Consider the following 23,730-nt stretch of genomic DNA (forward strand, 5'->3'; position numbering starts at 1 on the left):
CTGCAGCTGTCACCACAAACTCAATTGTCTGCGACTTACATTCCATCCCTGCAGTACAGTTGATAAACATTGCTATAAATGCTAAAAATCCAATCTTACTGAAACATATATCATTTGTTGGTGTATCCCTCTGTACTGGTACAGATCTACTAGTCACACCACCCCTCTCAGGACCCCTCCCTCTGTACTGGTACAGATCTACTAGTCACACCACCCCTCTCAGGACCCCTCCCTCTGTACTGGTACAGATCTACTAGTCACACCACCCCTCTCAGGACCCCTCCCTCTGTACTGGTACAGATCTACTAGTCACACCACCCCTCTCAGGACCCCTCCCTCTGTACTGGTACAGATCTACTACTCACACCACTCCTCTCAGGACCCCTCCCCCTTGATCCATCTTCCTCTACTTTCTTCACTGCCTCAGCATACGACAACTTCTGCACTGCTCTAACCCTGGAAACCTCAACCTGCCTCTCACGAACGGGACATTTCTGATCCCCAGCTCCATGGGCACCACTACAATTAACACATACCACTACTTTCCCCAATGCTACACATTCCTTTGTCTCATGCCCTTCTGCACACTTCTCACACCTAGGACCCTTCCTCCTACACACTGCTGTCTCATGCCCCTCTGCACACTTCTCACACCTAGGACCCTCCCTCCTACACACTGCTGTCTCATGCCCCTCTGCACACTTCTCACACCTAGGACCCTCCCTCCTACACACTGCTGTCTCATGCCCCTCTGCACACTTCTCACACCTAGGTCCCTCCCTCCATTTACATTTAAGTCATTTAGCAGACACTCTTATCCAGAGCGACTTACAAATTGGACCTAGGACCCTTCCTCCTACACACTGCTGTCTCATGCCCTTCTGCACACTTCTCACACCTAGGACCCTCCCTCCTACATACTGCTGTCTCATGCCCTTCTGCACACTTCTCACACCTAGGACCCTCCCTCCTATATACTGCTGCCACATGCCCTTCTGCACACTTCTCACACCTAGGACCCTCCCTCCTACACACTGCTGCCACATGCTCATAAGCTTGAAACCTGTAACAACGTAATGTATTCGGTACAAAAGCTCGTACAGGATAACTTGTATATCCTAACATCACTCTGTCGGGCAAAGACTTAACATCAACACTCAAAAGAACAGACAATGATGCTTCTATTTCACCACCCTGTCTGTGTCGCACCAAACAACGAGCATCTTCCCCTTCAGTTGGTCAACTTTTATATTTACTGCTACCCCAGTAATCACTCCTTTCAATAGCCCCCTTTTCTTGACAGCGAAACAATTCAAATGTCTTGCCCCCATTCGTTTAACGCCGACCGCCTTCTCCCTCTGACCAACATAAACACAAACAATTATCATAAGACCATTTCTGGTTACCTTCACCGATTCCACAGTACCCAACTCTGTTTTCACCCACCGTGAAACCAGAAATGGATCAGACAAAGGGGCAAGGGTCCTCTTTCCCCCAAAACGTCACTCTTACTGTCACAGACTAATCTCTATCCTGACCCTCTGTGAAAGCCTTGGGGTCCGAGAACTTCACCACACCTACCACCTCCGATACTTCGCCCTCATTCACTTCCATTTCTCCTCCTGTCTTCAGTTCACTCTGCTTACACTTTCTACCATTCTTCTTTAACAAACATTCACCCCATTTTTAACCGACCCAAGCTCACCATCTTCCTCCCTCTCTCTCAGACCTCCTCTGCCTCTTTTTCCCCTCCCACGTATTCCAAGTATAAGACTCCTTATGACAATACTGCACTTCTCCTGACACATATACATGTGTGTATACATACATATTGTTCTTGATTTCTCAAGGGACGCAATTTAACCGTCTGTCACAATATCCGTACAATCAGCACAAACCCCTCGGGATGTAGCGCTCAACAGTACATCCCACTGAAAATGCAGCTGCTTCGTCATGACGTTATTCTTTATCAAAAGCTACCGCGACACTTTTCAATTTCAAACAAGCGCGCTCCCCAAAAAACGCCCCCACTACTCGAGTCTCTCTACCCCCACCTGTTTTCTCCCCCCAAATTCGTTATTTTGAAAGCACTGAAGTCCCCAGTTGTATTTTAACGAGACAATAGTCCACGCACGCTGCCAAATGAAGATGACTTTGAGAAATTGTTGCAGGGGTAAACATCCTGTTTATAATTTCTCTGACTAAATTGTTGTTACATTTCTTATCTAATATATCGACGCTATTAATTTCTACATGATCACCAATGAAAAGCTTGATCGATCATTCAGTAAATTGACAGAAAAATCTACACTGAAGCGGTTTATCCCGCCCACCACTCAGAACGTCACACTATGCATTGTGCGCAGAGTTCCATTGCCTTCTTGTACATTACATCCATTGAATTATTAAAATGTTTGTCACTGAGGCAGATTTGTTCCCCATCATTCACAGACGAACATATTGGCCGTGTTCGAGAGGATCAAAACTGCGAGTATCATGGATACATTTTCTGACTAATCTACAAATCATAATTAGTCGTTATTTATGATGTAAGGTGATTTGTGGATCAGTCAGCTTGCAGTTACTTTGTGGCTCTCGAACACGGCTATCTGAGCTGCTCCCCCTGAGTGCTAGTGCGCATGTGATGTTGGTCTGTATAAACCGGATGCAAACGGACAACCCGGATATGGACCGTCCATGAGTCGGCGTATGCGAACGTGGGTAGATTACCTAAAACAGCGATCGGCCATCTTGCACTCAGTCTCCATTTAATATCATACCTCAGTGGTCCACAGTGGAAAGAGAAACCATGATGTCACGGACATAGGCCGCCAATTCGGATCAATCCTCTACATTACATTGGAAATAATAATCGAACCTGTGGGGTGAAGCTGGTTGCCGCCAACATGTCGAAAGAATGTTTTCAAACCCAGTTCGCCTTTGTTATGGAGAGTGTATTGAATACTGCAGTCACCGAGACAACGAAACTTTTTGAAAAAACTATTGAGGAACTGCGAGCCGAAATATCTAGAATAAAAGAAGAGAACAAGGACCTCAAAACGAGGCTTCGATCCCTCGAAAATGTGAAGAAATCGACGGGTGAAAGTGAACGCCAAACCGCAGAGCCTGGACCGAGTCAAAGAACATCACGTATCGGCAAACGTGACATTGGTGTCCAATGCGGTGAGTAGAAAACGGATGTGTTCATTCCGCCACACAATTTTATCATGGTTTTACAACAAACGAGTTTCCATTTGACAAATTCAGGTAGTTCCCGCCCCGTTTGTTTCCGAAACATTTTGCTACAGAATCGGCGGAATGAGTATGCTCCTGGACTAGTTAGCAAAGCTAACTTCAAATTAGCAAACATCCTAATAGCCTAGATATTTAGCTGAGCATGAAGGCTCAACGCTGAGAATATTTCCTCAAACTGCTTAATGTATACGTTTATTTTGTATACACCTTTTTGGAACGTAAACCAGTAAACTCTACATCAGGCTGATAGCTTCCCTGGAGAACTCAACATGTCAGGTGTATGTTACAAGCGGAAATGAAGCCAAGTCAGTGTATGGAGAAGTTGGAGGCGAAACTAGCCAGACTCTTCAGATGATGTGGGCTGCTTGGCCTGGATAGTGGCGAGAAGCAACGGGCGGTACAGGGGGGAGGCGACTCCAAGTCGATAATCACGTAATAATAAGGAATTCCCCTCGACAACAAATGGGTGGAACCCGACATTCGTCCCTACTGATCACTGCTGTGTTGTTCGATGTACATGTAGCCAGGTCAAAAATCCCGACCTACGGTTCACAAGGGGCGGCAGGTAGCCGAGCGGTTAAGAGCGTTGGGCCAGGAACAGAAATGTCGCTGTACAGTTCACACGGGGCGACTAAGAGCGTTGGACCAGGAACCGAAATGTCGCTGATTCAAATCCCCGACCCTGCAAGGTGCCGTTGACCAAGGCGCGGTTGTGGATTTAAGCCTGCAGCGCTGATTCTGAGGGGTTGGGTTAAATGCGGAAGACACATTTCAGTTGCGCAACAGACTCCCTTTTGTATCCCTCTCATGTTCCCAGTGCTCTCACATGGGGACATGGAGTTTGTGACAAAGACCTGTGGCTTCAGGCTAGTCGTTGTGGGGGGACGCGGTGTCCAAGTCGGTTACACATAGCTGTGTGTGTGGAAAACATTGAATCACGGGTCAGACGTTTAACTTGTTTAGTTCTGTCCGCTTGGAACTCCACTCACTGCTTGCAGCTGTATAGTCCGTTTTGGTGTTGTTGGTCTCGGCTGACATTATAATAAAAAATAGACCAGATCCTGTCATTTCCAAATGGGAGCAAATGAATCAGAGTGGGCAGAACAAGCAAGGAGGACTGCAGAGCCTTGCACCAGCTAGTGAGATCCTATAGAGTCCCACAGTGGAGGTGTCAATGATGGACTGGCCATCTGGAGCACCAGGAGTTTTCCCAGTGGGTCCGCTTGACAGTTGGGGCCGATGCAAGGTAGAATATAAATAACCCCAGCCCCTGCTTAAATAAAAGGAACAAAGTGATGTGTGTCTGACTGGCCCAAGGGAGTGGGCTGCCGGCCCTCTGCCACTGTGATTGGGTATTACATCTGTCAGCTTCTCTCTCCCAGCCAATTACTTTGGGTCCAGTCCATTCTAACTTTACCTGGGCCCCGCCCCTTTCCCATCTCTGTTAAGTGACATTTGAATACATAGTGCAGTGGAGCAAGATGGACAAACAGAGAACAAACGTAAAGGTGCTGAAAAGCAGAGAGAGAAGTGGTTGAAGTCCCTCTATTCATTTGGCACCGTTACCAGTCAATCATCTCAGCCTAGTTAGCCTGAAGGCACTGGCAGCACAGAGGAGAGAGAGAGCAGCCCATTGAGCCCAGTGATACCAGTTCAACTGTTAGTCAGGGTTTTGCAGCTGAAGCGGTAAGACCGAAGACAATGGGGATAAGAAAAGCATGAGTCTGGGGACAGAGGCTCTCTAATCACTCTATCAAAGACTACCATCGATAACGTCATTACCACCATCCAACACACAACGCAGTTCACCGTAGCAACTGAAACCCAGGAAGCTGGTGCGTTTTCAGCCCAGTTTGACACTACGCAGGACATTACAACACAAGATCAATGCTCTGTCAGAGTCAGATATGTAACGAACATCCTCCATGAGAGGCTTGTGGCTGTGGTGAAATGTGAGGCATCCACTGGACAATACTTTGTCCAGGCACTGAGTGAAGTACTGGAAAACATGAAGCTCGGCATCAGCAAGTGCCTTGGCAATTCCACTGATGGAGCCTCCAGTAAGGTCAGTATAAAGGCTTCTCTGCCCGGCTCTCTGCAAAGTCCAACAATCAAGTGCATGTGTGGTGCTGTGCACACATTTTGAACCTTGTTTTGACAGACACAACAGAAAGTGTCTTGGCAAGTGGGTCAGGTTTCTCTCATTAACAACATAGCTGTGTTCTTCCGTGAATCCCACCAGAGGATGAACATTTGGGAGAAGCAGAGCAAGGACCCAAGACGGACGTCTTGCTCCAATTGGAGAGACATGCAGGTGGGCTAAATACAGTGCCTTAAAGAAGGTCTCTGGATGAGGGTTGGTATGTTGATGTCCTTCTCACCATGCAAAATCATAAAAACATCAACACTACTGCACGGGTCAAGGCATGGGCATACTTTGAGGGGTTGCTGAAGTATGAAACAATACTTCCAGCTCAGGTATTCCTCAGAATATTTCAGGTCACCTCACCAGTCTCAAAATATCTTCAAACAAGTGGAATGGACATTCTGTCTGCACATCGTATGGTTGTGTCTACAGAGGAGCAGCTGAAAGGAATGGCAAGGCATTTTGAAAAAGTCAAGGCAGCTGCAGACACAGTTGTTCAATGGGCCAACAGGAAGTTGCAGGAATGGGTTGGGAAAACAGAGCTGGAGTTAGAGACCACTCTGCCAATGAAAAGGGCTCGAAAAGAAGAAAACCGTGCTCGGAGAGATGGCACAATGAGACATTTACTGGGGCAAGGAGCGCATACAGGAGTGGTGTACATAATCAAATACTGGATACAGTTCTAGATGGCATCCATCAGCTATTTCTGAGTAATGGCACTTTGTATCCCGACATGGCTCTTCTGGACCCTAAACTTTAGTCAGCTAACATCCAGTGGCCTTCCACAGACAGCCCTTCAACAACTAAGCACATTTTTGATCAAATCTGACAGCAGAGCAACAGTGGCCAATTTACAGAGTGAGCTCATGAGTCTGGCAGAACAGTGGATGAGGTTAAAACAATGGGGATTTGAAGAATACACAACCAGGACTATGCAGGATAATGGACCTGAATGAAATGAAGACGAGGTGGAGATGGTGAACAAGAGCTGTTCATCTGGCAAGGACTGTCCAGTGTGTTGCTACTGTATTCTTAGTCGGTACAACCTATTGACCGACACATATCACATCCTGGGCCTTGCTTACGAGTTACTACTTCCCCTGTCAGTAACCCAGGTAGCCTGCGAGTGGAGCTTCTCTACTCTGAAATGTATCAACAGTAGGCTCAGGAGCACTCCATCTCAACAGCACCTGGAGGCTTTTACGCTCATGAGATGTTTTAATGGCCCTGGACAGTGACCTGGTTATTGATGGCATTGCTGAGAGAAGTGAGCTGCTGCAGAAATTGCTAATTTAATGAGGTAGGAAATATGTTTGGTTTTGTGACGTGCCTACTCACCAGTCTAATTTAATGAGGTAGGAAATATGTTTGGTTTTGTGACTTGCCTACTCACCTGTCTAATTTAATGAGGTAGGAAATAGGTTTGGTTTTATTCTATGACTTGCCTACTCACCAGTCTTTTCACCAACACATTTCATCCTGTATTATTTATTTGAATGGTCAGATGGTTCCAGAGATTCTCACCACCTTGCTGCCAGTGCCATTATGCCAATATGTGCTCCTTCCAGCCAGCCTCCTCATAAGAGCAACATGTTCCCCCTGTTCTATTTTTACATCTATTTTACTAAAGTTATTGTTATAAATATTGTTCAGTAATCTTGTTTACATAAAGTTTTTTGTTTTGGTGGTGGGGTGTTGCCGGTGGGGTGTTGCCGGTGGTGTGTTGCCGGTGGGGTGTTGCCGGTGGGGTGTTGCCGGTGGGGTGTTGCCGGTGGTGTGTTGCCGGTGGGGTGTTGCCGGTGGTGTGTTGCCGGTGGTGTGTTGCCGGTGGTGTGTTGCCGGTGGTGTGTTGCCGGTGGTGTGTTGCCGGTGGTGTGTTGCCGGTGGTGTGTTGCCGGTGGTGTGTTGCCGGTGGTGTGTTGCCGGTGGGGTGTTGCCGGTGGTGTGTTGCCGGTGGGGTTTTGGTGGGCTGGTCTGAGTCAAAGTCCAGGGCCATTTTTCATTCCCAGTCCATCCCTGGGAGGTGTCGTCATACCCATAAAACCTAGCAGTCAAATAGAGAAATGTTTTCAATCATTTTTCACCATAGGACTTTTAATAACTTAAAATAAGGCCTGTTTTGTCAGTCTTCGCTTGCTATTATGACAATTGAATTCAACAATACAAATAATGTTTTAAAATCAACGTTTGCTTTCAACAGCATTTCAAACAAAACATGTAACTGTTAACTATAGCCATTGAATTCTACTATGTCAATATACTGTGCATTAGAGGGAAATATAAACGCTCTATTGCACCCATCAAGCCAATCATAAAATAGTATTCAATAATGCCATGGAGAAATAAGAATTTGTCGGGCAGACAATGGAACAACTTTTTGGTAAAACAAATGCACAAGATTAATTTCGATTTATCTGCTTATAACTTCTGAAATGTGATAGGCCCATGTTTTCATGAGCTGAAATAAAAGATCCCAGAAATGTTCCAATACACACAAAAATAATATTATTCTCAAATGTTGTGCCTAAACTGGTTTACATCCCTGTTAGTGAGCATTTCTCATTTGCCAAGACAATCCATCCACCTGAGAGGTGTGGCATATCAAGAAAATGATTATACAGCATGATCATCACACAGGTGCACCTTGTGCTGGGGACAATAAAGGCCACGCTAAAATGTGCAGTTTTGTCACAATGCCACAGGTGTCTCAGGTTTTGAAGGAGTGTGCAATTTGCATGCTGACTGCAGGAATGTCCACCAGAGCTGTTGCCAGAGAATTGAATGTTCATTTCTCTACCATAAGCCGCCTCCAACATTGTTATAGAAAATTTGGCAGTATGTCCAACTGAAGACCACATAACCATGCCAGCCCAGGACCGCCACAACCGGCTTCTTCACCTGTGGGATTGTCTGAGACCAGCTACCCGGACAGCTGAGAAATACTCCTCCGTTTCATGTCTGAAATAAAGCCCTTTTGTGGGGGAAAACTAATTCTGATTTGCTGGGCCTGGCTCCCAAGTGGGTGGGCCTACACCCTACCAGGCCCACCACCCTACCAGGCCCACCATGGCTGCAACCCTGTCAAGTCATGTGAAATCCATAGATAAGGGCCTAATGAATTTATTTAAACTGACTGATTGCCTTAAACTGTAACTCACCCAAATCGTTGAAATTGTTGCATGTTGTGTTTTATATTTTTGTTCAATGTGTGTAAAGATATTCATATACAAAATCACTTTAAATTAAATTAGTCCTTGACCATGTGACCTAGTCACCTCAAACCAACTTTGGATTGTTCAGAGGGTAGGGGCAAACAAAAAATAAATATATTTTACCTTCATTTCGTTGTCACTTTTTTTTGGACTTCTAGTTTCAATGGCTCCTTGAACACCCACAGATGAATGTGTCTCAAGTCAAAGCATCCTTTAAGTTTCTCATTCTCATCAATATATATTTATAAACTACTGGACAGATGTGCATGCCACTTTCACGTAGCAGCGGCAGCCGTAGTAGCGCTAGTATAGATTGTAGGAGCAGTAGACACATTAGGCTTATGATTATGGGCTTAGATCTTTAGCTAACAGTTGTAGGATTTTTTCAAAGGTCTACAGACTACAATATATCACAGAAAACTGGGGTTTGAGAAGTGTGGTCTATCGGTACGGTGTGTTGCAACACAATGTTCTGTCAGGCGTATGTCCTAACCACTCTCTCTCTCTCTCTCCCTGATCTGGTATTTCCAGTCCTGACAGCGCATGCTTTGCCTCGGGCTGGGGAGCAGCACCGGCGGGAGGAGAACCAGGTGACGGAGCTGCACCGGGGGGCCTACGACGAGGAGGGCAACCCACAGACTGCCTTAGTGCTGATCAAACAGGAGATGGACTGGGTAAGACAGTCCCCACCTAGCCTGAGTCCCCGATCTGTTTGGGTCAGTGCTATCAAGGATCGTTGGGACGTCCCTGTCCTAAACCCCTACCTAACAGTTTTACATTTCAACTTCAATGGGGTAGGGAAGTCCTAAAGATCCCGGATAGCACGGACCAATCTGTTTTCTGTCTTCCCAATTCATGCACCTTTCTGCTCAACCTATTGTTGTTGACCCCCAGAGAAAAGGAAACACCTGTACACTGCACTTGCTGGAATCTTCTTATTTTTATTTAAACTTACGTACACGGGCCTAACAGCCTTTGTCAGAGTTTATGTTGACACTAATATAGCCTGTTGTTGTTGGCATTGTCCCCCCAGGAGGCAGACTATTCTGATGACTACACCCCTGGGTACATACTGCTGAAGAAGGAGGGGGGAGATCTCCCGACTCTGGTCCGCAGACAACCTCTCAGAGAGTTACCAGGCAGAGGTAGGAACTAGGGAGATCTGCATCTTATTACAATGTATTAAACAGTATTGGGATGAGAACCAGGCTCTAATAATATCTATAATAATCTCTCCACTGTTGTTCTGTCTTTTTTTTCTTTCTGTTTCTCCCTTACAACTTTCTCCTCTACCTTTCTCTATCCTGTCAATCTCTCTCCCTCTGTAGCCCTGGTCCCACCTGGAGCCGTCAGGGCCCTGGTCAACCGTTACACCCAGGAAAGGCCTCCTACCACCCAGCCTACCTCAGCAGAGGCCCCCCTCCAGGGAGAACCAGACACCCAGGAGGCCCCCCAGGCTCTCAGCCCATCCCAGCCCAGGACTAGAGAGTTTACCAGTGGCAGTGCAGGCCAGGCCCCTGGAGCAGAACAGCAGTCACTGGTAATACCAGCAGCAGAGTCTCTATCAACATTACACCAGACAGCATCTCCTCAATCAGCAGCCACTATCCAGTCTACAACAACTGTCCTGTCTGCTGTATTGGCCCAGTCCACAGTAACTACTCTGTCAAAAGAAACTGTCCAAACGACCACGGCGGTCCAGTCGACAGCAGCATCGTCAGAGCGCCCGCCACCTGTCATCTCCGGGTTACCCAGAACCCCTCTTCAGAATACACAGCCCAGCCCCGTACCCCCTCGTCCATCCCCATCTCCTCGACCAGCACAGTCCCACACAGACGTTCTACCTGTAGCTCGTCCAATAGCAGTGCCCTCAACACAACCAGCTAGGCCTACAGCTGTACCTGATGGACCACCGGCCACACCACCAACACAACCAGCTAGGCCTACAGCTGTACCTGATGGACCACCGGCCGCACCACCAACACAACCAGCTAGGCCTACAGCTGTACCTGATGGACCACCGGCTGTACCTGATGGACCACTGGCCGCACCACCAACGCAACCAGCTAGCCTTACAGCTGTACCTGATGGACCACCGGCCGCACCACCAACGCAACCAGCTAGGCCTACAGCTGTACCTGATGGACCACCGGCCGCACCACCAACACAGACACAACCGCCTACAGTTTTGGAGAAGTCGGGTGTTGCCACGGCAACTCTGCCAACACCTGTCCAGTCCGCTCCATCTCCTACTGAGTTGACAGAACCTGCCGGCCCTCCTGAGAAGCAGGTGTTGTTGGTCACTGAACATGTGCAACACTCCTCCACCGTGCCCGGACCAAAGTCACCTTCTGTCCCAGAGACATCTTATGAAACCCCTCTACAGCTGTCAGCCCCTGCTGGAACCACACCCTCTGGCTACTGTCAGATGTCTAAGACACAGTTTTTAGCTCAGTTGTCAGTAGTACCCCGAGTATGTGCTCCACCGAGGGTGGAGAAAGACCAGGAGGAGGAAGATGAGGGGGAGAGGCTTTCCCCCCTCCCTGCCACATCTACGGAAGCTGTGATGACAAGGTCTGTCGCTACGGAGACGACCCCCGCCAGCGAAAATAAGGAGGAGATTGTTGTCCAGGTAGGCGGCAAGCGAACGTCAAGTCAACGTGAAGCGCTCCTCTCTGGTCTCCGCCTCCGCTTAAGGCCCCGCTCCCAGGACAGCACGCCATCTCCAGTGGTTGTTAAGAAACCCAGAGGAGAGAGAACCGCCCCTCTAGACCACGACTACTCAAAGGTGATGGAGGACGAAGAAGAAAAGTCCAGGGAATCACACGTTGACCAGGATGTAGTAGAGGACACAGCTAACGGTGAGATGGCTGACGACAAGTCTAGTGGACAAGTAAGTAGTAACCACATCATCAGTGAGGAAGAGGGAGGAGCGAACACTGATGTGACCTCTCTGACCAGACAATCACCTATTGGTGGAGGTGTTGGTGTGTCCAAATCCAAGAAGAGAAGCATGACCTGGGTGCAGGCTCAGAGACTATTGGCGCTAGCCCAGGCTAAGAGGAGTAGGTCAAAGGTCGCCAAGGCCTCACAGAGAGGTCTGAGGTCAGAGCTAAGAGGCTTGGTCACACAGACACAGTTTCTGCCTTCCAACCCACAGCGCCGCCGGTCATACAGACCCAGCCCACAAGCTGCCTCCAGCCCACGCCGCACCAGCCCTCGCCAGGTTACAGGGGACAACACAAACCCTCCTCCTGCCACCCCTCCTAACCCACAGCCTCACTCCTTCCAGGTCACTTCCACCACCCCTCGTCGCGGAAGACCTCGTTCTGCGGCCGTGGCGACTTTAAATTTGAAACGTTCTCCCTCCACCCCTCAACCTATCCCCTTCATTGTCACCGTCAGCCCTCGCTCTAACTTCAAAAAGTCCCCTCAGTGCCCACGGACTTTCCAGCAGGCGCGCCGATACCGCCAATCACAACCGATGTGGTCACCACCGGGACCGTTACAGCTCCAACAGTCTCCCCAGGCTCCACGGAAACGTCTCGCCAAGAACCAGTGTGCAGACTGCGGCCGTGTCCTGAGCAGCGCCGCTGCTTTAGAGAGCCACGCCTCCCTCCACTCAGGGAAGCGCCCGTTCGCCTGCTCTGCCTGCGGCAAGGACTTCCCCGACCTCAAGGGCCTCAACCGCCACGCCCGCGTCCATGGTGATCAGCGGGGCCACCAGTGTCCGAAGTGCGACAAGACCTTTGTCTACCGCTTCGGCCTGACTAAGCACGAGCAGGTGGTCCACAGTGGCGTGCGTCCGTTCATCTGCCCGATCTGTGACAAACGCTTAATTACACAGCGTGACCTGGAGGCTCATATCCGCGTTCACACTGGAGAGAAACCATTTGCCTGCTCCCTCTGTGTGAAGCGGTTCAAGAGGCGTGTGGAGCTGAATGTTCACCTGATGTGGCATAACGGGGAGAAGAGACACTGGTGCTCATACTGTGGGAAGGGATTTCTGGATTACAATAATCTGAAGAACCACAAACTGGTCCACACCGGAGAGAAACCTTACACCTGCTCTGAGTGTGGCAAGCGCTTCAAACAGACTGGCCATCTGAAGAAACACCTGAAGACTGTACACAAAGACCGATAGACGGCGGGGGGGGAAAATATTCAATGACACCCTATTCCCTATATAGTGCACTAGATAGGTTGTCATAGGAGCTATTGAGGGGGAATAGTTATCTCCATTTGCTGTGAATTCAAAACCCAGCCGTGTTAGTGTTTAATGAGGCAGGGATCCCAATCTATTCTGACAGTGATTGGGAAGGACTTGTTATTTTATGTATTGATTAATTAAAAGTATCAAAGCTTTTGTTTTATAAACATTTGGTGCCGCTTTTGTTTAGAAGAATCATGCTACGAGAGAATGACGTAGTTAAGTGTAAAAAATGTTTTTACAAATTGTTTTATTTTAGTTGACTGAGTTGGTTATTTTTATTTGAAACATGAATTCTGGTTATTTGCTATTCATTAGAAAAGTTTGAAGCCTTAACAAGTTTAAATGTATGTGTACTGTGTTCACATCATGGTGTTCATGTTCTGTGGTTTTGAACTACAATGAACAAAAATAAACGCAACATGTAAAATGTTGGTCCCATGTTTCATGAGCTGAAATAAAAGAATATTTCTCTCAAATTAAACACATTTGTTTCCATCCATGTTAGTGAACATTTCTCCTCTGCCAAGATAATCCATCCACCTGACAGGTGTGGCATAATTATTACACAAATGCACCTTGTGCTGGGGATAATGTCCACTTTTGTCAAACAGTATCCCAGGGTGGGGTTATGGGCAGGCATAAGCTAATTGCATTCTACCAATGGCTATTTCAATGCACAGAAAGACCATGATGAGATCCTGAGTCCCATTTATTTTTCCTGTGAGGAACACATGCATATGTCTTCCCAGTCGTCAAATCCATAGATTAGGGTCCAATGAATTCAATTCAATAAAACTATTACTTTTACGTTTTTCTATAAAAATCTGGGCTGGACTTAACCCTCCAGGTCGTAATTGCAAGTGGGAACCTGACAAAATATTGTTCCCGCAGTTGACATTTTACTACTAACCTTTCACCTTTTATAAATGGTAAGCAATCTTTTTATTGGTCTGACATCAAAAGCACTTAAACAATCATGGCAGACTTACACCATCCCATAAGCACATGAATGCCCTATATTCAAATATTTGTTAGGTTGACATGGTCATTATGACAGACAATTCAGTCTATAATTTAAGGCATACATTCTTATTTAACATGGATTTCCAACAGTTAATATTTTCAATGTCCTTATTAAAAAGCAATTGATCACCCCAAAAATAGTTCTCAATGTCAAATTAAACAGTTTTCTAGACCACCACTCTGCTCAGGAGATCCGGCCTGTGTTTGTGCTGGTGTGACTTCAGATGGTTCAGTTGTTTGAAGCGGAGTCCACATACAGCGCAGCAGTACGGTCTCTCCCCGGTGTGGGTGCGCTTGTGGACTTTCAAAATGTCCGCCCGTGTGAAGCTCTTTTCACACATGGTGCAGCGGTGGGGTTTCTCCTGTGTGTGAATGCGCCGATGCAGCTTGAGGTTCCAGAGCCGACTGAACTTGTTCCCGCAGAGAGAGCAGCAGTAGGGCTTGTCTGCAGTCTGGCTGCATGTGTGCCTCTTCAGGTCAGAGAAGGAGGTGAAGCCCTTGCCACACTGGCTGCAGAGGTGGCGTCCCTCAGCTTGGACCTTGATGTTGCAGGCCTGGGTGAAGGTCTTACTGCACTGAGTGCGGGAGTATGGAGTCCCTGGCCCTGAATTCAACCATCTCCCAGTTTTGTGTTTCTGCTTGTGGGCCTTGAGAGAACCAGAATCTGGGAAGGTCATTGAACATTGATTGCAGGCATGACACCTCCCCCCTCCTGTTACCTGCTCTTGTGAACGATTTCTGAGGTTTAAAGAGAGCCCAAAGTCGTCAGCGGCATCATACAGGCTCTCTGTGTTGTTGTTGTGGGCTGAGCTTCCAGAGTGGATGGAGGTTAGCCCCCTGTGGCCAGCTCTACTACCCGAGTCCGGAACACCGTGTTCAGGGTACCCCTCCTCGTTGATCAACAGGCAGTTCAGGTCTCCCACCTCCGGGTGGGGGGATGACATTGGCGACCTCACCTGCTCCCTCTGGCTCCGATGGGAGCCAGGCGTGTGGGAGCGATGGTGATGGTCTCCCCCCTCAGATCCCCCCAGGTCCACCTGGTAGTGACCTGCAGCTCCGTAGCTCAGCTCCCCCAGACGAGACGGAGAACCAGGAAGCCTATCCAGCCCTTCCATGTCTAGAAGATGGGCGCCACTACCACTACTGCCGTAACCAGACTTCTCAAAGCCGTCCCCCAGTTCCTCCATGCTGTAGCGGGGGCGGTAGAGAGGGTCGGTGGGGTCCACTGAGTCTCCATCGGGACCCGATGGTTCAGGATCCCGGTCTAGACCAGACCCCCAGTCATCCTGGCACTGCTGCAGCTCCTGCTCACTGAAGCTCTTACTGGGCCCAGAGACGTCTGAACCGTCGGCCCCTGAAGAACACAGGAGACATTAGGTATTAGAAGCATTAGCATTAGAGGCATTGGCAATAGTAGAAACTGTGGTAGAATAACTAATGCTACATTTGAACTTAGTTTCAAGTTGATTTATTATAATACCAATGTCAACATATTAGAAGCTACTCCTTTTCATTCTCATCATAAAGATGGCCTGTTGTGTTTGTTGTAAACAACTCACCGTCCAGGCAGACGCCCCAACTCTCCTGTAGTTCAGTGTTGTGGAGAGCTTCCTCTTTCAGCAGGCTGTCCAGCTTCTGACGTCCGACGTCTGCGGGCTGCAAAAGGAAATTAAGAAGTTGATTCTAACTAAACAATGGATAAACTGTCAGTGAATGAATAAACCTGGCATGATGGTCCCCTATTCCCCCTGAAAGACAAGTTCTAATCTGTCCTGCACAGTACATTTTTATCTGAAGGTTCTATAACACTGGTGTTTCGTCAGTCTACTTACCTCAGAGGTTCTCCTAGGGCTGATGGCATCGGCCTCCTCCAGGTCATGCGAGGCTGTTTCCCCGGCCACGCCCCCACAGCTGCTCCACTCCTCCCCTAGTACCTTCTCCTGCTTCAGGCCACGCCCCCTCTCCACACCTGGCCACAGGTAAACAAAGAGTAACATTTATCTCAACTAAAAGGAAAGCTGAATTGTGAATAATGGAGTCTCCTCGCATCAGTGCAGAGGGGGAAATAAAGCATCTTACCACCAACTCAACTGTCTGGTCAGTGATCACCAAAGTATGGAAGGTACACATTACAGCAGCCAAACTTCCTCCCTAAGTTTGTTTTACTCACTGCTTTAGCACACTCTGCCAACCCTGATGCCCTTGCCGTGTCTGAATCCTGGCTCAGGAAAGCCACCAAAAATTCTGAGATTTCCATACCCAACTATAACATCTTCCGTCAAGATAGAACTGCCAAAGGGGGAGGAGTTGCAGTCTACTGCAGAGATAGCCTGCAAAGTAATGTCATACTTTCCAGGTCCATACCCAAACAGTTCGAACCACTAATTCTGAAAATTACTCTCTCCAGAAATAAGTCTCTCACTGTTGCCGCCTGCTACCGACCCCCTCAGCTCCCAGCTGTGCCCTGGACACCATTTGTGAATTGATTGCCCCCATCTAGCTTCAGAGTTTGTTCTGTTAGGTGACCTAAACTGGGATATGCTTAACACCCCGGCAGTCCTACAATCTAAGCTAGATGCCCTCAATCTCACACAAATCATCAAGGAACCCACCAGGTACAACCCTAACTCTGTAAGCAAGGGCGCCCTCATAGACGTCATCCTGACCAACTGGCCCTCCAAATACACCTCCGCTGTCTTCAACCAGGATCTCAGCGACCACTGCCTCATTGCCTGTATCCGCTACGGTGCCGCAGCCAAACGACCACCCCTCATCACTGTCAAACGCTCCCTAAAACACTTCTGTGAGCAGGCCTTTCTAATCGACCTGGCCCGGGTATCCTGGAAGGACATTGACCTCATCCCGTCAGTTGAGGATGCCTGGTCATTCTTTAAGAGTAACTTCCTCACCATTTTAGATAAGCATGCTCCGTTCAAAAAATGCAGAACTAAGAACAGATACAGCCCTTGGTTCACTCCAGACCTGACTGCCCTCGACCAGCACAAAAACATCCTGTGGCGGACTGCAATAGCATCGAACAGTCCCCGCGATATGCAACTGTTCAGGGAAGTCAGGAACCAATACACGCAGTCAGTCAGGAAAGCTAAGGCCAGCTTCTTCAGGTAGAAGTTTGCATCCTGTAGCTCCAACTCCAAAAAGTTCTGGGACACTGTGAAGTCCATGGAGAACAAGAGCACCTCCTCCCAGCTTCCCACTGCACTGAGGCTAGGGAACACGGTCACCACCGACAAATCCATGATTATCGAAAACTTCAACAAGCATTTCTCAACGGCTGGCCATGCCTTCCGCCTGACTACTCATACCTCGGCCAACAGCTCCGGCCCCCCCGCAGCTCCTCGCCCAAGCCTCTCCAGGTTCTCCTTTACCCAAATCCAGATAACAGATGTTCTGAAAGAGCTGCAACACCTGGACCTGTATAAATCAGCTGGGCTTGACAATCTGGACCCTCTATTTCTGAAACTATCCGCCGCCATTGTCGCAACCCCTATTACCAGCCTGTTCAACCTCTCTTTCATATCGTCTGAGATCCCCAAGGATTGGAAAGCTGCTGCAGTCATCCCCCTCTTCAAAGGGGGAGACACCCTGGACCCAAACTGTTACAGACCTATATCCATTCTTCCCTGCCTATCTAAGGTCTTCGAAAGCCAAGTCAACAAACAGGTCACTGACCATCTCGAATCCCACCGTACCTTCTCCGCTACGCAATCTGGTTTCCGAGCCGGTCACGGGTGCACCTCAGCCACACTCAAGGTACTAAACGACATCATAACCGCCATTGATAAAAGACAGTACTGTGCAGCCGTCTTCATCGACCTTGCCAAGGCTTTCGACTCTGTCAATCACCAGATTCTTATCGGCAGACTCAGTAGCCTCGGTTTTTCGGATGACTGCCTTGCCTGGTTCACCAATTACTTTGCAGACAGAGTTCAGTGTGTCAAATCGGAGGGCATGCTGTCCGGTCCTCTGGCAGTCTCTATGGGGGTGCCACAGAGTTCAATTCTCGGGCCGACTCTTTTCTCTGTATATATCAATGACGTTGGTCTTGCTGCGGGCGATTCCCTGATCCACCTCTACGCAGACGACACCATATACTTTCGGCCCGTCATTGGACACTGTGCTATCTAACCTCCAAACGAGCTTCAATGCCATACAACACTCCTTCCGTGGCCTCCAACTGCTCTTAAACGCTAGTAAAACCAAATGCATGCTTTTCAACCGATCGCTGCCTGCACCCGCATGCCCGACTAGCATCACCACACTGGATGGTTCCGACCTTGAATATGTGGACTCCTATAAGTACCTAGGTGTCTGGCTAGACTGCAAACTCTCCTTCCAGACCCATATCAAACATCTCCAATCGAAAATCAAATCAAGAGTCGGCTTTCTATTCCGCAACAAAGCCTCCTTCACTCACGCTGCCAAGCTTACCCTAGTAAAACTGACTATCCTACCGATCCTCGACTTCGGCGATGTCATCTACAAAATGGCTTCCAACACTCTACTCAGCAAACTGGATGCAGTTTATCAGTGCCATCCGTTTTGTCACTAAAGCACCTTATACTACCCACCACTGCGACTTGTATGCTCTAGTCGGCTGGCCCTCGCTACATATTCGTCGCCAGACCCACTGGCTCCAGGTCATCTACAAGGCCATGCTAGGTAAAGCTCCGCCTTATCTCAGTTCACTGGTCACGATGGTAACACCCATCCGTAGCACGCGCTCCAGCAGGTGTATCTCACTGATCATCCCTAAAGCCAACACCTCATTCGGCCGCCTTTCGTTCCAGTACTCTGCTGCCTGTGACTGGAACGAATTGCAAAAATCGCTGAAGTTGGAGACTTTTATCTCCCTCACCAACTTCAAACATCAGCTATCTGAGCAGCTAACCGATCGCTGCAGCTGTACATAATCTATTGGTAAATAGCCCACCCATTTTTACCTTGTTAATTGTTTACTCCATGTGTAACTCTGTGTTGTCTGTTCACACTGCTATGCTTTATCTTGGCCAGGTCGCAGTTGCAAATGAGAACTTGTTCTCAACTAGCCTACCTGGTTAAATAAAGGTGAAATAAAAAAATAAAAAATTAAATAGACAGGTGTGTGTCTTTCCAAATCATGCCCAATCAATTGAATTTACCACAGCTGGAATCCAATCAAGTTGTAGAAACATCTCAAGGATGATCAATGGAAACAGGATGCACCTGAGCTCAATTTCGAACCTCAGAGCAAAGGGTCAGAATACTTATGTAAATAAGGTATTCCTGTTTGTTTAATAAATTTGCAAACATTTCTAGAAACTTGTTTTTGTCAATATGGGATATTGTGTGTAGATTGTTGAGGAAAAAATGTATTTAATACATTTTAGAATAAGGCTGTAACATAGAAAAATGTGGAAAAAGTCAAGGGGTCTGAATACTTTCCGAATGCACTGAAAAGTTGTGGCCAAAAGTTTTGAGAACGACACAAATATTAATTTCCAGGAAGTTTGCTGCTTCAGTGTCTTTAGATATTTTTTTCAGATGTTACTATGGAATACTGAAGTATAACTACAAGCATTTCATAAGTGTCAAAGGCTTTTATTGACAATTACATGAAGTTTATTTTTTTTTAAAAGAGTCAATATTTGCAGTGTTGACCCTTCTTTTTCAAGACCTACGCAATCCGCCCTGGCATGCTGTCAATTAACTTCTGGGCCACATCCTGACTGATGGCAGCCCATTCTTGCATAATCAATGCTTGGAGTTTGTCAGAATTTGTGGGTTTTTGTTTGTCCACCAGCCTCTTGAGGATTGACCACAAGTTCTCAATGGGATTAAGGTCTGTATATAAATATAAATATACACTGCTCAAAAAAATAAAGGGAACCCTAAAATATCACATCCTAGATCTGAATGAATTAAATATTCTTATTAAATACTTTTTTCTTTACATAGTTGAATGTGCTGACAACAAAATCACACAAAAATTACCAATGGAAATCAAATTTATCAACCCATGGAGGTCTGGATTTGGAGTCACACTCAAAATTAAAGTGGAAAACCACACTACAGGCTGATCCAACTTTGATGTAATGTCCTTAAAACAAGTCAAAAAGTGTGTGTGTCCTCCATGTGCCTGTATGACCTCCCTACAACACCTGGGCATGCTCCTGATGAGGTGGCGGATGGTCTCCTGAGGGATCTCCTCCCAGACCAGGACTAAAGCATCCGCCAACTCCTGGACAGTCTGTGGTGCAACGTGGCGTTGGTGGATGGAGCGAGACATGATGTGCTCAATTGGATTCAGGTCTGGGGAAAGGGCAGGCCAGTCCATAGCATCAATGCCTTGCTCGTGCAGGAACTGCTGACACACTCGAGCCACATGAGGTCTAGCATTGTCTTGCATTAGGAGGAACCCAGGGCCAACCACACCAGCATATGGTCTCACAAGGGGTCTGAGGATCTCATGTACCTAATGGCAGTCAGGTTACCTCTGGTGAGCACATGGAGGGCTGTGCGCCCCCCCCCCAAAGAAATGCCACCCCATATCATGACTGACTCACCGCCAAACCGGTCATGCTGGAGGATGTTGCAGGCAGCAGAACGTTCTCCACGGCGTCTCCAGACTGTCACTTCTGTCACATGCTCAGTGTGAACCTGCTTTCATCTGTGAAGAGCACAGTGGTGAATTTGACAATCTTGGTGTTCTCTGGCAAATGCCAAACGTCCTGCACGGTGTTGGGCTGTAAGCACAACCCCCACCTATGGACGTCAGGCCCTCATACCACCCTCATGGAGTCTGTTTCTGACCGTTTGAGCAGACACATGCACATTTGTGGCCTGCTGGAGGTCATTTTACAGGGCTCTGGCAGTGCTCCTCCTGCGCCTCCTTGCACAAAGGTGGAGGTAGCAGTCCTGCTGCTGGGTTGTTGCCCTCCTACGGCCTCCTCCACGTCTCCTGATGTACTGGCCTGTCTCCTGGTAGCGCCTCCATGCTCTGGACACTACGCTGACAGACACAGCAAACCTTCTTGCCACATCTCGCATTGATGTGCCATCCTGGATGAGCTGCACTACCTGAGACACTTGTGTGGGTTGTAGACTCCGTCTCATGCTACCACTAGAGTGAAAGCACCGCCAGCATTCAAAAGCGACCAAAACATCAGCCAGGAAGCATAGGAACTGAGAAGTGGTCTGTGGTCCCCACCTGCAGAACCACTCCTTTATTGGGGGTGTCTTGCTAAATGCCTATAATTTCCACCTGTTTTCTATTCCATTTGCACAACAGCATGTGCAATTTATTGTCAATCAGTGTTGCTTCCTAAGTGGACAGTTTGATTTCACAGAAGTGTGATTGACTTGGAGTTACATTGTGTTGTTTAAGTGTTCCCTTTATTTTTTTCAGCAGTATATATATATATACACACATATGAGAGAGAGAGAGAGAGAGAGAGAAAGAGAAAGAGAGAGAGATGTCTCTCTCTATACCTGTCTGTGAGGCTCCAGAGCTTCTCTCCTTGTCTTCGTTAGCTCTTCCACAGTCCGCACACTTCCCGATACGGCCTCCCTCTCTGTCCCTATCCCTGCGTCTGTTCTCCGACCACTGCAGCCGCTTCTTCAGCGACTCGACCTGCTCCCGGCTCCGGGACATCTCCTTCATGAAGCTATCGTCCACCAGCCTGGTGATCTCGTACATAGCAGCCTTGAATACCGTCTCCATGACTCCGGAGAGCTGAGACTGGAAGGTTACGGTGGCTTCGGACATCATAGCAAACTGTCTATGTGTAACTAGATACAGTTACGAATTCGTAACGTTTAGTTACTTTTGTACAGGCGAATCGGTCCTGCGATCGAGTCAAAAAAAATGATAGGAAGCTAACGTTTGCAGCAAATATACTGGAAACTAAACCCTTCTAATCTAGCTACTATTGGAAGTTGTTGTCTGACTCAATGACTGTCCTAGTAATACATGTTTTTATCATTTCGAGAGATAAGATGCAGCAGTTAATGTATATTAGGTTATTGTAATAAATATAAATAATAGAGATAATGAGAGATGGCAGTTAGCTAGTTAGAGCCAACGCAAAAAGCATACACAAAAACAATAGAATTTCCGGAAACAAACCTACGGATCGAGTAGTAGGACAATCTACATTGGAACGATGAGAGAAAATACGACCTTTCTTTAAACAAAACATCTGTACGTTTACTGTAAATAAGATTCGAAATGTAATTCGGCTATTATTATACGATTCGAATACTGATCAGTGCCGTAGTAGGCTATTTATTGTGTAAATGATTTACAGGAAATCTACACCGAAGCGATTTATCCCGCCCTCCACTCAGCCCGATGCGGGCCCTGGTCCAAAGTGGAGTGGACTAGGAATAGGGTGTCCAAAACTAGGTTTCTATCCAATTGGCGACATAACTGTTAGGTTATATCAGTTATCCTGTTAGAAATGTTGTGCAGAATCCACTGCGCTATTTCAGATGCAACGTTTATGGTCATGTTGCAGCAGTGCCCTTATGAAAAAATATTGCAGTCACAGTGCAGTATAACTGTAGTATGCAGCAAATACTGCGTTCAAAATAACCGTTTTTTTAAATGTCAGAATTGATTTGTAATTTAAGCTTTAAACTGAATCCATGAATTAAATACACGTATATTTATAATTCCATTCTCAGTCCTTTCTTCATTGTCTATTACTGTAACTCAACCATAGTCTTGTGTACATATTCATTATCTTTATGGAGTCAGATAAACATTTTAATAGGCTAACTGCTTAGTCTCATGTGATGTGTATATAATGTACTGTGTGTTAACATATCAAATATTAGTGCCCACTATAGTGCTCCCTCTCTCTTAGCTGTGAATTCAAAACCCAGCTGTGTTAGTTTTAATTAAACAGGGATCCCAATAATGTGCATTGCTTGCTGTTTGGGGTTTTAGGCTGGGTTTCTGTACAGCACGTTGAGATATCAGCTGATGTACGAAGGGCTATATAAATACATTTGATTTGATTTAGTCTCACAGGGATTGGGTAGGACTTGTACTTTTATGTTTTTATGTATTGATTGATTACACGTATCAAAGCCTTTGCTGATTAACATTTACAGTGGCTTTTGTTGTTTGGAAGAATCATGCCATGACAGAAAGATGTAGTAAAAGTGTAGAAAATAAAAAGTTGATTTTGAATTAGCAGTTGATTAATTGTTTAAAAAAAATACAAATAAAATTCTGGTTACTTGTCATTTGTTATTCATTAGGTAAGTTAGATGCCTGAAATCAAGTTTAAATGTAGGTGTACTGACTTCACGTCTCACGTCATGGTTTTTATGTTCTGCAGGTTTAAGCTACTTACTTGACAGACTGGGAAGTTTCACTTGAATGACCCTCTAAGTCATAATTAAGAGTGTGGGGGGGGTGTTGTTACTCCAGTTGCACGTTTCACCACCGACCCTTCATCTTTTCAACCAAAAGATGAGAACAAACAAATGTTTGACATCTACAAAATGTATCAATGTGGATAATGTATACTGAACAAAAAAATATAAACGCAACATGCAACAATTTCAAATATGTTGCAGAGTTCCATTTCATATGAGGAAATCAGTCAATGTAAATACATTAATTTGGCCTTAATCTATGGATTTCACATGATTTGGAATACAGCTATGCATCTGTTGGTGCCTCACAATGGGCATCAGGATCTCGTCACGGTATGTTTTTGCATTCAAATTGCCATTGATAAAATGCAATCATCGTGTTTATGTCCATAGCTTATGCCTCCCCATACAATAACCCCACCGCCTCTATTGGGCCATGACAGAAAGATGTAGTAAAAGTGTGATGTTCACAACGTTGACATCAGCAAACTGCT

The 23,730-nt window shown here is 46.8% G+C and overlaps 2 protein-coding genes across 49 annotated transcripts in view; one reads left to right on the plus strand and one right to left on the minus strand.

Annotated features, from left to right (window-relative positions):
* Positions 1 to 23,730, minus strand: part of LOC118372071 (zinc finger protein 135-like) — a 95,524-nt gene that overhangs the window by 62,850 nt on the left and 8,944 nt on the right. For 11 of the 48 annotated variants that reach the window (XM_052508723.1, XM_052508724.1, XM_052508725.1 and 8 more), the window contains exon 1: positions 21,480 to 22,269. The exons of 2 other annotated variants lie outside the window; for them this stretch is intronic. In XM_052508723.1, coding sequence (XP_052364683.1) covers positions 21,480 to 21,617 — 138 coding nt within the window. In that variant the 5' untranslated portion in view covers positions 21,618 to 22,269. Of the gene's footprint in view, positions 1 to 13,056; positions 15,204 to 15,408; positions 15,506 to 15,681; positions 15,819 to 21,337; positions 22,286 to 23,730 lie in introns of those variants that run through there. 35 more of the 48 variants (XM_052508736.1, XM_052508741.1, XM_052508740.1 and 32 more) reach the window with 14 other exon arrangements.
* Positions 2,710 to 12,990, plus strand: LOC118372059 (mucin-5AC-like). The gene is made up of 4 exons (XM_052508695.1): positions 2,710 to 3,183; positions 9,145 to 9,287; positions 9,647 to 9,758; positions 9,942 to 12,990. The coding sequence occupies exons 1-4, from the start codon at positions 2,907 to 2,909 to the stop codon at positions 12,755 to 12,757; spliced, it is 3,348 nt and encodes a 1,115-aa protein (XP_052364655.1). The 5' UTR covers positions 2,710 to 2,906; the 3' UTR covers positions 12,758 to 12,990.

Source organism: Oncorhynchus keta, unplaced genomic scaffold, assembly GCF_023373465.1.
Source record: "Oncorhynchus keta strain PuntledgeMale-10-30-2019 unplaced genomic scaffold, Oket_V2 Un_contig_3860_pilon_pilon, whole genome shotgun sequence".
Classification (NCBI taxonomy): Eukaryota; Metazoa; Chordata; class Actinopteri; order Salmoniformes; family Salmonidae; genus Oncorhynchus; species Oncorhynchus keta.